The 13,059-nt window shown below is 30.9% G+C and overlaps 2 protein-coding genes across 5 annotated transcripts; one reads left to right on the top strand and one right to left on the bottom strand.

The window, feature by feature from the left end:
* Positions 1–315: 315 nt before the first annotated feature.
* On the bottom strand, positions 316–3,005 carry LOC108827874 (protein WVD2-like 2). 4 transcript variants are annotated; one of them, XM_018601377.2, is made up of 7 exons: positions 2,847–3,005; positions 2,041–2,400; positions 1,866–1,948; positions 1,675–1,768; positions 1,503–1,574; positions 997–1,107; positions 316–865 (listed from the first exon to the last, which is right to left on the bottom strand). In XM_018601377.2, exons 2-7 carry the CDS (start codon positions 2,392–2,394, stop codon positions 602–604), a joined length of 978 nt encoding a protein of 325 aa, XP_018456879.2. In that variant the 5' UTR covers positions 2,395–2,400; positions 2,847–3,005; the 3' UTR covers positions 316–601. The 4 variants fall into 4 exon arrangements, with proteins under 4 accessions (XP_018456879.2, XP_018456880.2, XP_018456882.2 ...); XM_018601378.2 differs by having other exon boundaries at positions 2,041–2,437; positions 2,847–2,996; XM_018601380.2 differs by having other exon boundaries at positions 2,757–2,898.
* A 3,213-nt stretch (positions 3,006–6,218) lies between these two features.
* Positions 6,219–8,903, top strand: LOC108824171 (uncharacterized). The gene is made up of 5 exons (XM_018597544.2): positions 6,219–6,701; positions 7,161–7,613; positions 7,977–8,292; positions 8,384–8,509; positions 8,616–8,903. Exons 1-5 carry the CDS (start codon positions 6,318–6,320, stop codon positions 8,627–8,629), a joined length of 1,293 nt encoding a protein of 430 aa, XP_018453046.2. The 5' UTR covers positions 6,219–6,317; the 3' UTR covers positions 8,630–8,903.
* The last annotated feature ends 4,156 nt before the right edge of the window (positions 8,904–13,059 follow it).

The following is a 13,059-nucleotide window of genomic DNA, read 5'->3' as shown; positions in this document are numbered from 1 at the left end:
TTGGTGCAATTTATTTATAATATTTGGGTTTTCGGAAAAAAAAAAGTTAAAACCACCATTTTTATACCAAAATAAAAAAAAAATAGTTGGAACATCTTTATTAAATTTTCAGTACAAAAAAGTGGTGGGGAGAAAATAAGCAAACAAATTCCTTTTTCAGAGTACAAGAAAATATAGCATTCTTTTCTTTTCTCAAAAATTAATTTTATTCAAGAAAATATATCATTCATCATAAGTATTTTCCGTAAATTCCCAATATATTGAAAATAATTACGTCAACTAACCTAAACCTGAAAGTAATATAGTTCACACAAAGGTTTAATAACTTAAAATTAAGACAGCTTTGATATACATTTCACATCAATTCCCAAACGACAAACGGACAAAGAAAGGATTAAACAAGAGTAGCTGATTTAAGCAAATCAATATATAGAATAATAAGCAAAACAAGACAACTGAAACTTTCAAACTCGTTTTTTTCACTCTAGAACCTGTTCTTCCTCTTACACTTGTCACCCATTTTTCTTGTTTCTCAATCACCAAGTTAGTCAAAACGAAGCTATAAACTAAACGTCACGTCACGTCACTCCACAGCATCAATTCAATTCTCACCTACCTCTCCCTCATGGCCGCTCTTGTTTCTTCCATAAACTTCTTCAGACTTTGGTGTGTCCTTTGTGGACTTCTTCTTATCTGGTGTCCTCATCGGGCTACTACTAGCTTTGGATTCGTCCTTGCGACCGTCTACGCTGTGGCGATGTCGAGCACAATGCTTCCCTTTCACCTCCTGATGTGATGAGTTAACTGTGTCACTGCAGCTCTTTCTACGGTTAAGGTTTGGTGACTTGGGCCGAGTCAGAGGAAACTGTGATCGTTTAAACAACCACATAATGTTAAATATAATACTAAATGATAATAATGGGAGTTCAGTTCATCAGTGTTGGACAAGCAAGGAAATGAGGAAGAGCAGAGACAGTGTGGGTTTAGTTTGAATACCTTTTTGAGTGGAGGTTTCTGTGGAGGAGGCTCGTGGTAGAAAGTCGGTACGGGATTAGCTTTGTAAGCCATATTCTTCCGGAGTTGCTTAGTGGCTATTTCTTGCTCTTCCTGAAGATAACAACAACACGTTTTCAATGTTTCTGAGAATGCTCAAGAATGTAATATTATTTATTTATATTGAATCGAACATGTAAAAGCCAATTGTTTCAAACTGTGCAACAGCAACATCATGCTATTCCTAATGAAAATGCACGACAGAACTTTATATGTTGTTATAAAAACATGGAAAGTATATGAAGCTACTTTCTACACCACACACACTAGCTAATGGACATGTGTATACATTTTTCATGGTATTCCACTAATGAAAATGCAAGGCACAGAAACTACATGAACCAAAATTTCTACACCATATATATAAATATATATATATATATATATATATATACTAACTAATGGAGGTGAATGCAAGAGAGCATATATATATATATATATATATGTACCTTAAGCCTTTTCTCGTTTTCTCTCTTCTCTTCCTCAAGTGCTTTCTGTTTCTCCTCTAGCTTCTTGTAAAACTGAAACCATAAAACGTTGGTGGTTAGCTTAGCAGATCGATGGGAAACAAGAGTTAAGGAAGGAACAATAAGTATGAGAGAAGCAGGGGCAAATACATACCTCTTTGCGTCTCTCCAACCGAGAGGTGCTGCTAAACGTAGGAGCAACTCCAATGGTTACCTTGGGTTTAATACTTCTTACAGATGTTGCTGATCTATATATACATATATGGGCTAAGGATCAAAATAATTAAAAAAAAAATGTTTCTTCTTTATGTTCTCGTTCTAACATAATAAAATAAGAAAGGATACGAGGAAGCAACAGAAAAAGTATCTTCGTCGTCACGGTGCTTCATGTGATTTACTGTCTTCCTAGCTGGCATAGGCGAGTTTGACTGTGAAAATAAATAACAACGGAGCTAGTTCAGTCACCATTTTACACAAGTCCCATAAATAAAGGTTTAACAAAGATTATGTTTTTTCTTACCTGTGAACCTCTTGAACCAGAAGAAGAGTTGCGGCTAACAGCATTTCCAGGTGAGTTATTATTATTATTATTATGACTATCAACTCCTCCTGCTCTTGCGCAGACTGAGGAGGAAGCAGCAGGCTTTTCAGCCGACAGAGAGAATGGTTTTGGAACAGTGTAATTCACGCCACCACGAGTTTTATGCGGCTGAGGAGGTGTGTTTAGCTTCTTCCTATGGGATTGGGATCCAGATCCCTCATTGTGATCATCAGTACATTCCTTAACCTCTGCAGGCTCCATATGCTGCGAAGATCCTGAAGAGCTGTTTAGCTTCTTCTTATCCATGTGTTTGTCCTCCGGTTCTCTCCCCATTTACCACTTCCAACCCACAATACATAATTTTAAAAAAAACAGCCTTTAAACAAAACAAAGCACAAAAAACATCATTAAACAGGACAATACATAGACAACAATACCTAACTTTGTCTTGTCTCCAATTACAACATATAAAGAGGAATTTGCTGAATATATAGATAAATCAATTAAAACAATATTAAGAAACATATGTAGGTAGGTATCCACAATCATCAAATCTATGCTCTTTTAATTCTCTTAGCTGAAACCTAATTAATGTTTGCAATTAAAAATACCAAATTTATCAGAAATTTAACAAAAAGAATCAAACATGTGACATCAGAAAACCTAATTGAAAAACAAGAAAGAAAGAAAAGAACCTGAGTTGTACGCGGATCGAAATCAGATCGGAACACACATTTTTTCCTAACTGAAAGATTTGAAAGAAAGGTAACGAGAATTTTACTTACGGTTTATAGCTCCAATTTCTCCAGAAGCTTCGTCCAATACATTATTATTCTCTCTCTCTTTCTGCGCAGGGAGAGCGTTTAATGAAAATCCCCCTTTCACGTCTATCACTTTTCTCCTTTTCTTTTTGTTTTGTTTAATACAATTGTTTGTTTTTCAATTTTATCTTTTGTTGACCAATAGAATGTTAACTATATTCTTCTTTTTATTGGCCTTTATTTAGCTTCTCTTTTTGACCTTTTTGGTTATTTATAAGAAAAGTAAAAACACCTGTGAAAATGCACTAATGGTTATCCTGTTAAAAAGTCATCATTCTTGACTATTCTTAAACTGATAAGATCCGGTTCGGTTCGATTAGGTTCAATTGAGCCGAATCTGGTTTGGTCGAGCAACACTCAGAATTCCATAAGCAATAATATATCTAGTTTGGTCTAAGTGAGTGACGTATGGGTTGGTAGAAAAGCATATATAGCCGTGTGAGAAGAGTAATAAGAACAAAAGTATACCTTTTTTTCTTGAACAAAAGAATACCTTTTTCACCAATCACCATTGACTATTTTACGTTGGCCGTTCTTTCTCGGCCGTTACCTTGCCGACGGGATTTTTTTTTTTGTTTGATGGCTGCCGACGGGATTTCAATGTTTTGTTTTATTATTCTGATAATATAGGCTTTAGATCAACATAATTATCGGCGCTATGGGCCTATTCAAAATATCAGCAACTTGTAGGCTAGTGGGTTCAAATCGCCTAGGTCCAGTTTCATATTTGTTACAAGTCAATTTTTCTTGTCTGAATTTGTATTTTTTTTTTTTTTGAGGAAGTCTGAATTTGTATTTTTGTAAATATTTAGTATTTTAACATAGTAAAAGAATATTGTATTGCCCCCACATACACTTTTTGGTCTTCAAATTCTATAACAACCTACCTTTCATTCCAAATCACAACAACAACAACATACAAAGCGTTCATTCTTTGATAAAAAGGTTTTATTTTTATTGTATTTTTATATTTTTATTTTTTAATATACATAGACATGTTTTTCTAAAAATAAATAGAAAATATATAATCATAATCAATGAAAACACAGAGGCTAGTAGTGGGCACGAAGCGGATATCCGAAGTTTTAAGGATATCCGTGACCCAATCTGTTCCGTACGAATAATCGATTTTTTGATCTGATCTTATCTGTGATGTTTCAAATATTTGGTGTTACGGATATCCGGAAAAATCAGTATATTTTATGGGACAGTAAGGATGAAAATAAAAAAATTATAATATAAAGAATAATAAAAAATCATTTTTAAATAAATTAAAAGAAAATAAAAAAAATATAATATAAAATAATAATATTTCATTAAAAATTATTTAAAAACTATGTACTTTTAAAAATTTAGTGACCAAATAATTAATTTAGTGGATAAAATAAGTAAAAATCTATGTAGGGATATTAAATTATATATAATTTTATATATACATAGGGCTGGGCAAAAAATCCGAACCCGAAAAACTGAACCGAACCCGATCCAAAAAAGTAGCACCGAACCCGAACCGAAATTGATTAAATATCCGAACGGGTTCAAAATTTCGGTATTTAAAGAACCGAAACCGAACCCGATCCGAACCGAAATATTTTGGATACCCGAATGTATCCGAAATAAATTTATATACTTAAATATATACATTATTTTTATATATAATGTATATTAAAAATATTAAAAATATTAAAAATATATAAGATATCTTTAAGTTTTCCAAAATACTCGGAAAATATATGCAAATAGTCAAAAGTAAATGTTTAAAATAGCTAAAGTATACTGAAAACACCAAAATAGTTAAATATCTATTGATTCTTTATCTAAATATTCAAAGAAAACCAATTTATATGTTAAATTAAGGTATTTTGACATATATGTTATGAAAATTTATATGTAATATATTATCTTTCTTATAGATTTTGAAAATTTAAAGTATATAATGAATTTTGGAAATTTAAAAACATTTTAAATGGGTTATCCGAACCCGAACCGAACGCGCAAAGATCCGAACCGAACCCGAACCAAAATTTAGAAATATCCGAATGGGGCTGAAATCTTTGACCCCGAAAACCCGAAACCTGAATAAACTGAACCGAAACCCGAATGGGTATCCGAACGCCCAGCCCTATATATACATATGTACATTACTGATTGGATATTCATTTTTTAATGAGTGTTTGTGATTTGCTCTTTATTTGAGGGATATTAAATTTTAGCTTTTGCTTCGATTCGTAGAGTTACAGATATCCGTATTTTCAGATCAAATCGAACGAATAACGAATCGAATCAAATTTTACGGATATTTTACCCACCCTTAACAGAGGCAACTGATATTAGAGATGTGCTGCCGTCACAGGCAAAAGAAAGAAGACAATTGTATATTTGTAATTTTTCATTTTATTAAACAAAAACCAGAAAATAATACTAAACAAAAAGAAAATTTAGAATTTAACACACAAAACTATTTAAAATAGACCAAATTATTTTTTCACATACTGAAACTAATTTTAGTTTATACAACATATTTACAGATAAAGTTACAAAAAGAACTAATCCCTATTTTATTTCTGATTAATTGATTAGGTGTCAGATTGAGATTCTCTTTAGAAAATCTCCAGCAATGACCACAATTTTGGTGTAATTTCAATACTGTAATTTCAATACTAAATTTGGTGTTTTGGTGTCAAAACTTTTTTGTTATCTCCAACAATAATTAAATATTTTTTTATTAAATTTTTACAGTTTTATGTTTTATAAAATTTATTTACATTTATATTTTTGGTTTAACAGTATTATATTTTATAGTATTAATTTATATATTTTATAAAATAATAATTAAACTTTTATACTATTGAGACTAAAATAGAATCAATTTATGGTATTTTATACTTTACAAAACAACTTAAATGATAATACTTTTTTAGTAATTTAATAATTAAAAATAATTAAAAATAATTATGTAAAAAATAATTAAAAATAGGTTATGCAGTATATTTACGTTTAGTTACAAATATGAAATAAGTAATAATAGTAAATAAACTATATTTTAAACAAAATAGAATAAAAATTTGGTGTTTTGATGTCATTGTTATTGCTTTAGAAATGGAAAAAGGAGACGTGGCCTAAATTTGTCTGTAACAAAATGTCAACAAGTTAGATTCTTAAAATACCGTAATAAATCAATCATTGTATAGTCTACCGGCTATGTGTCACATACAAGTGCAGGACACATGGTGAAGGAGAGTCAAAACGTGATACGAAATGACAAACTATTACTATTTTACCATTTATAAATTCAACGGCCATTTTTTTATTATTGAATGTTATTTCAATTTTAATACGACAAAGAAAAGAAACAGATGTAAACTCGAAGGTGTTAAATACAACAGCCTAATTTCCGCCTCTGATTTGATTTATCCAAATCCCGAACTCAGCTCGATGGAAGAATCATCGAAACGACCCGACCCGATCCACAAACCGCCGGAATCATCGCCGGCAACCAAATTCTCCTTCCCGAGACTCCTTCTCTGGTTCGATCAGTCGAGCCGCCTTAAAACTCTGATCTCGTGGTCCCTCTTCTTCCTCCTCGCCGTCATCGTCCCGATGATCTCACACTTCGTGCTCATCTGCACCGATTGCGATTACAAACTCCACCGTCCCTACGACGCATTGGTCCAGCTCTCTCTATCGATCTTCGCCGGAATCTCGTTCGTCAGCCTCTCCCATTGGTCCAAGAGATACGGTATCCGCAAGTTCTTGTTCCTCCATAAACTCAAAGACGTCAGCGATAAAGTTAGGATCGGGTATGAAGCAGAAATCCAGGTAATTTCACTATATGTGTACAATCAGTTCAGGTACATTAGTACATACGAAGTCAAAAAGTTAGGATCAGTTTGGTTCCGGATAAAAAACAATTGATTCCAATTATGTCGGGTAAATTATTATGTTACCATATGGAGCTGATGGTAATTCGGTTCGATTCTTATCGAGGTCGGTTTGGTTTTGCAGTTGTAGAACCGTTTAATTGCTAAAATCTTATATTTATACCAATTAAACCGTCTAATGTGGGTTAACCAGTATCTTTTTGCTTTCCATACCCGAGTTCGAGCACCACCAATGAGTTAAATTGTGCATTTTTAAAATGGATTTCGGTCGGGGTAACCGGTTTTGGTATTCCGGTTTTTATGCCAGACCTAATTTCCGCAGCCAAACAAAAAAAAAATACTTAGGTTCGGATACGTAGCCAAAAGTATAATATATCTCCTCTGTTTCTTGTTGCAGAGATCAATGAAGCCACTGGCTATCTTCGTCCTCCCATCGCTTACACTTCAAGCGATCTATCGCATCTGGTGGTATGTTACTGGCTCCAACCAGATACCTTACTTTATCAACCCAACGTTGAGCCACGTCTTAGCATGCACACTCCAGCTCTCTTCTTGGCTATACCGTACATCACTCTTCATCATCGCTTGTCTCGTCTACCAAGTCGTCTGCCACCTCCAGATCCTTCGTCTAGAGGAGTTCGCTCGCTGCTTCGCCTCTGAGATCACTGACTTTAGCGCCACGCTCGCTGAACATTTGAAGATCCATCGTGAACTGAAGATTGTTAGCCACCGTTTCAGGCGGTTCATAGTACTGTCTTTGTTTTTTGTCACTGCCACTCAGTTCATGGCGTTGCTTACCACCATAAGAGCTAGTGTTCCCTTTCATATCTACGAAGTTGGCGAGCTCGCGGTACATAATATTCTTTTCTATCTTATTATTATTTATTATTATTATTTTTTCTTAAATCTTAGATTATTATTATTATTTTTATTTTTAATCTTAATATTATTAGTACATGATGCTTAATCGAGTTTTGTCTTTTTTTTTTTGTCACTGAAAAAAAAAAAAAGACAGGTTAAATCTTAGAAACATTATCAATGTCCCTGTTCTTGTTACTACATGCTTAAACAAACTTGTCTTAAACTAAAAAGGAATATTATCCTGGCCAATGTCTTTATTCTTGTCATTACATGCTTAGTCCAGTTTTGTGTTAACCTAAAGTAGGTGAGATCTTTGTTGCATTCTCTTGACTAGTGTCTCTGTTTTTGACAGTTATGTTCCATAAGTTTAGTGTCAGGGCTTTTCATATGCTTGAAAAGCGCAACGCAGATGACTCACAAAGCTCAATCTGTAACCAGCATAGCCACTAAATGGAACGTCTGCGCTAGTCTAGACACGTTTGATGATCTTGACAATGGAGAAACTCCTAAATATCCAACATCCAGACAGCATTTCCAGATTTTGTCACGTCGTCGTGATGTTAGTCGATCGTCTGATGATGACGAAGATGGAGATAGTGATCTTGACAATACCACTATACATCCAATCTATGCGCGAGCCATTTCTTTCCAGAAACGTCAAGCTCTAGGTAAAGAACGTATGATTTGGAAAGATGATTGTGATAAAGTCGTTTTCATTGTTCATTCGCCTTCTAACTATTTCGGTTCCTTCTTGTATAGTGACATATCTAGAGAACAACAAAGCGGGAATCACTGTTTACGGATTCTTGGTGGATAAAACATGGCTTCGTATGATCTTTAGCATTGAGCTCGCTCTTCTTCTATGGCTTCTCAAAAAGACAATCGGTAATATGCATATTTGTACTAATACCCGTACGTATATTCCATCATGTTCTCTTGTTTTGATAAAACTGTAAACATTCTTTCTCTTCGTGGTCTTGGATTTTGGCAGTGAACATAACATGAAAATGAAACCAGTGTCTTGGTTTCTCACACAACACACGACAAGATTAGTGTCAGAGATGATTTTTCCACAATGCGAGTATCACAGCGTTATTTTGTAGATCGTCTATGGATGGAAATTTATGTATGTTTATCAATGTTTGATCTCTGTGAGTTATATATGTATGTATCCAGCTCAGGTTTATTGTTGTGTAAAACTGATATTCATAGTGACGAATTTTTGGGTGAATGTATGATTTATAAACCGGAGCTTCTAGCTCTAGTGGTAAAGAGTTTATAGCTGTGAGTTCCGCCACATGGATTCGAATTATGGTCACTGGGGAATTAACATTTCGGCATTGCCAGGAACAAAAGACCGTCATATAGCAACACGTGACTAGTCTGGATCACTATTGTGGGGCCAGGATACCTCTGTATAATTCAAGGAAAAAAAGAATGTATGATTTATGGATTTGCGATCTTCTTCTTAGTCTTTTAATACTTACTAGATTTTGACCACTGCTTTATAAGCACGGGATAATTTTTGATTCATTTTAAAAAAAATTAAAAATGTGTTTTGAAGTTTAATGTAATTTGTTGAGTAATTTATTTTCAGTTCTCATATTAGTTTTCTTATCACGTTCTTCAATATGTATTTTCAAATTATTTACTTATTGATACTTATAATATGTGCTTTAAAAGGATTTTAAGGGCGAACGTTCAGGTAACCATTCAGGTTCGTTTGAAATGTTTAGGTTTTAAGTTTTCAGGGTTAAAATTTTTAGCCTCATTCAAGTATTTAGAAATTTAGGTTTGGATTCAGTTTGTATTTTGTGGGTTCGGGTTTGAATAATGCGTTTGAATTATTTTAAAAATTTTGAAATTTTAAAAATTTCAAAACTATATTTTTTTTCTCAAAATCTAAAAAATAAAAAATAATATATAACATATAAATTTGAATAATGTATGCGAAAAATACCTACTTAACATATAAATTGGGTTACTTGAATATTTGGATGGAGAATTAATAGACATTTTAAGTATTTTTGATGTTTTGAATATTGTTTATCTATTTAGATATTTGTTTTTAACTATTTGAATATATTTTCAACATCAAAAATAGTTCTCCATAATTAAATCCATAGTTATAAATTTATAAACAAATATTTTAACTCAAGTTCAATACAAAAACCAATAAGTAGCATTAGGGCTTGGTAAAATAAACTGAACCGAAGGAACCAATTCTGATCCAAAAAGTAGTAATACCAATCTGAACCAAGGTTGGTTAATTATCCAAACGGATTTAAAAATTTTGGTATAGAAAAAAAATAGAACCAAATTCGATCCGAAACAAAATATTTCAGGTATCTGAATATATCTGAATCAAATTTTTAGACCTGGAAATATTAGCTATTTTTAGATTTAGTATCAAAAATATCCAAAATATATAAGATAGCTAAACAATACTCAAAACACCAAAATATATGATAGATTTTGCTATGTCGCATAATAATCCCATAATCTAAACGGAAAAACAGTTATATTTCAAAATGAGTTTATCCCATAAGAAAAAGTAGAAACAAAGGTTTTGAATTTTACATGGTATAATTCCCTGTCATTAAGAAAAGTACAAGCTTGTTACCCTCTCAACACATATTCATTATGATATAATTTTCATAAATTATTTTGATACATTTATGTTTTAAGCAATGAAAATCAGTTTATTCAAGCAATTGTCGTAATGGTTTTAATTATACATACAGTTTTGAGTGTTTACATAATGTAATCTGTTATAAATGTTTAGTTAGTTACAGCAAAAGGGGAAATATATTTTTAAAAAAATATATATTGCATTAGAAGGAAAAATCTTGAATTTCTCATAATCCAATAGTAGGAATTTGTAAATATATTCAAAACAGAAGACACTTCAAAAATGTCATATGTTTTAACAATTTTTTGAATGACACATGTTCTTTTAAAAAAATTAAAAAAACATGTGTCATTCAAAATGAGCCATCTAGATGAACTCTCTGAATGGATCTCGTGTTCGTTTGCTTCTTTCTATCTTCATCGAGATGAGTATAATAAGCAAATTACAAATATACATCTGTTTTAATTTAAGCATATGTTTGATATTAATTTTAACTATACTAATTTTTATTATTTAGTCTAAAATATACTTCCACTGAATTTATTTTAAAATTTCATTTTGACATTTTTGACATTGAAAAATTCTTATTTCATATAAATTTATAGAATTTTATTTAAAGTTTCAATTTTGACATTCATAAATTCATAAATTTATAATTTTCAAATATTTAAATCTGAAAGATGAAAACCAACATAATAGAATATGATAAAGTTTCAAAATATTTAAATCTAGATGAGAATCCACATAACATAATGTGATATAAAGTTTCAAAAGATAGTTCTCATAACCAAAAGATGTTTCTCATAATCAAAATATGATAAGTCTCACAAACATAATATCAAACATAACATACAGCTAGAAGACACAAACATAACATTAGCAAACTCCAAGTACGATAACCTAGAAGTAGAAGACACAAACATAAACTCCAAGTAGGATAGTCTTCAAGCATCTCTACTTTCTCCAGTAGCAAACTCCAAGTATAGAACCTTGTTCTCATCATCATTAAAGAACAAGAAGGTCTGGCGATTGGTAGGATCTTGCTTGAAATGGTTGATAGCGGCTTTGTACAAAGAGGACCAATGCCTAATAGCATACAACGAGTGTAACGCTTCCATAGCTCTAAGCTGGTTGCAAATGAATTCAGGATGTCACCCTATCATTTGTTCTTATCAGAAAGAACATCTGCTACATCAACATCATATGAGATAGTCAATGTTTCTTCCACTCGATTCGTGTATTTAAGTTAGTATTATTTTTTTCTCTAAAAGGTAAAAGTCTAAGAAAAAATTCTTAACTTCAAAATGAATTTGATTATGTAAGTAGTTTTTAATACAATTCTAGAATTTCATAATAACAATACTTATAATTTTTAATGTAAATCTTTGTTTTATTGTATTTTTGAGTTAGAAAATCATTGACAGTGGTGAAGGAGACCTAATTACACATTTACATATCTATTTGGGTTAGCATAAGCTAATGTGAAGTTATTTCTATTTAGATGTTTTAAGCTGTTGGAAAATTAATCAACATCAATTTATTGATTTAGTTGGGATGGTGCGTGATTTGTTCACCATTTCTTGATACTACATTTATCTCATAATCAGATTTTAGCATTTAAAGTTATGTTTAGATTTCATACATAAATCACTTGTTTTCAAGGAATCTTCAGTACTATGCACTCGCAATTGGTTAAGTGGATTTGCAAAATTTGAAAGTAATCTTCAGTTGTTTTCTTTATTTTAACCACAAAGAAACAAAAACCATAATTTTGTTGTAGCCGCTAATAAAATAATATCGGTCCGGTTAGATAAGTTTTAGAATTGTAATAAATTATTTTTAATTGATTTTAAATGTTATGGCAGAATCTGTAAAAAATATTTTAAAATAAAGTATTTAATTTATTCTAAATGCAGTAACTAAATCTATAAATAAAAAGGTCTAAATCTGTAAATAAAAATAAGTACCAAAAATTAAAATATAGACTGATTTTAAATTCTGTAACAAATCTATAAATATGTATTAAAGTATTTAATTTATTATAAATGCAGTAACTAAATCTATAAAAAATCTAAATATGTAAATAAAAAATATACCAAAAGGTACTTCAGTTTAATAATATAGATAACACGCCACAATAATAACTTGTGTGATGTATAAATATTAAAATATGTTTAATGTAAAGTTATAAAAGTACGCAAGGGTCTAATTAAAAACATATAAATGTGTAAGAATATTTTTGAACTATATCCCAGCATCAGAATTATATATATACAAAATAAATGGAGTGAACAAGAAAATATCTACTCCTAAAAAAAAATCATGATTAAAATAATAACTAAAATATAACCTGCATTTCAAAGAGCGGTTATACTTTTTGTTTTACATTTTTAGTAATTTAATTTTTATATTTGTGTTTTAATCATATTTGTATTTTTATTTATAATCATGTTTGTGTAAAATATTTTTCTTAAATGAGTAATAATTTTAATAATTATATTAAAATAATTGGACTAAATCTAAATTAGTATGTCATGTTTCTGTTTTAATAGAATACTAGATTATGAACCGTCTTTAAAAATGCGAGTATATTTTTTATTTATACTCCCTCTACTTTTATATATAAGTAGTTTTAGTCAAAAATGTTAATATTAAAAAAATTATTACTTTTGAAAAAATAGTATTTAATACACAAACTCAACCAATAATAAAATACATAGATTATGAGATCAATCACACAAAATGTAATAAATGTAAAAGTTGCTTTGGATTATGTAAATATTTTATATCATGAAAACATTTT

Source organism: Raphanus sativus, chromosome 9, assembly GCF_000801105.2.
Source record: "Raphanus sativus cultivar WK10039 chromosome 9, ASM80110v3, whole genome shotgun sequence".
In the NCBI taxonomy this organism is placed as follows: domain Eukaryota; kingdom Viridiplantae; phylum Streptophyta; class Magnoliopsida; order Brassicales; family Brassicaceae; genus Raphanus; species Raphanus sativus.
Note: the sequence above shows the minus strand (reverse complement) of the source record. Positions and strands in the feature narration are given on the sequence as shown.

Bases quoted from the DNA above. Each gene is read 5' to 3' on its own strand.
- LOC108827874 (XM_018601377.2), bottom strand. From the start codon at position 2,394: ATGGGGAGAGAACCGGAGGACAAACACATGGATAAGAAGAAGCTAAAC. The intron at 1,769-1,865 runs GTATCCTTTCTT...ATGTATATATAG, and splicing joins ACTTTTTCTGTTGCTTCCTC to ATCAGCAACATCTGTAAGAA. The intron at 1,108-1,502 runs GTACATATATAT...TGTTATCTTCAG, and splicing joins AAAACGAGAAAAGGCTTAAG to GAAGAGCAAGAAATAGCCAC.
- LOC108824171 (XM_018597544.2), top strand. From the start codon at position 6,318: ATGGAAGAATCATCGAAACGACCCGACCCGATCCACAAACCGCCGGAA. The intron at 6,702-7,160 runs GTAATTTCACTA...TTCTTGTTGCAG, and splicing joins GGTATGAAGCAGAAATCCAG to AGATCAATGAAGCCACTGGC. The intron at 8,293-8,383 runs GTAAAGAACGTA...CTTCTTGTATAG, and splicing joins CCAGAAACGTCAAGCTCTAG to TGACATATCTAGAGAACAAC.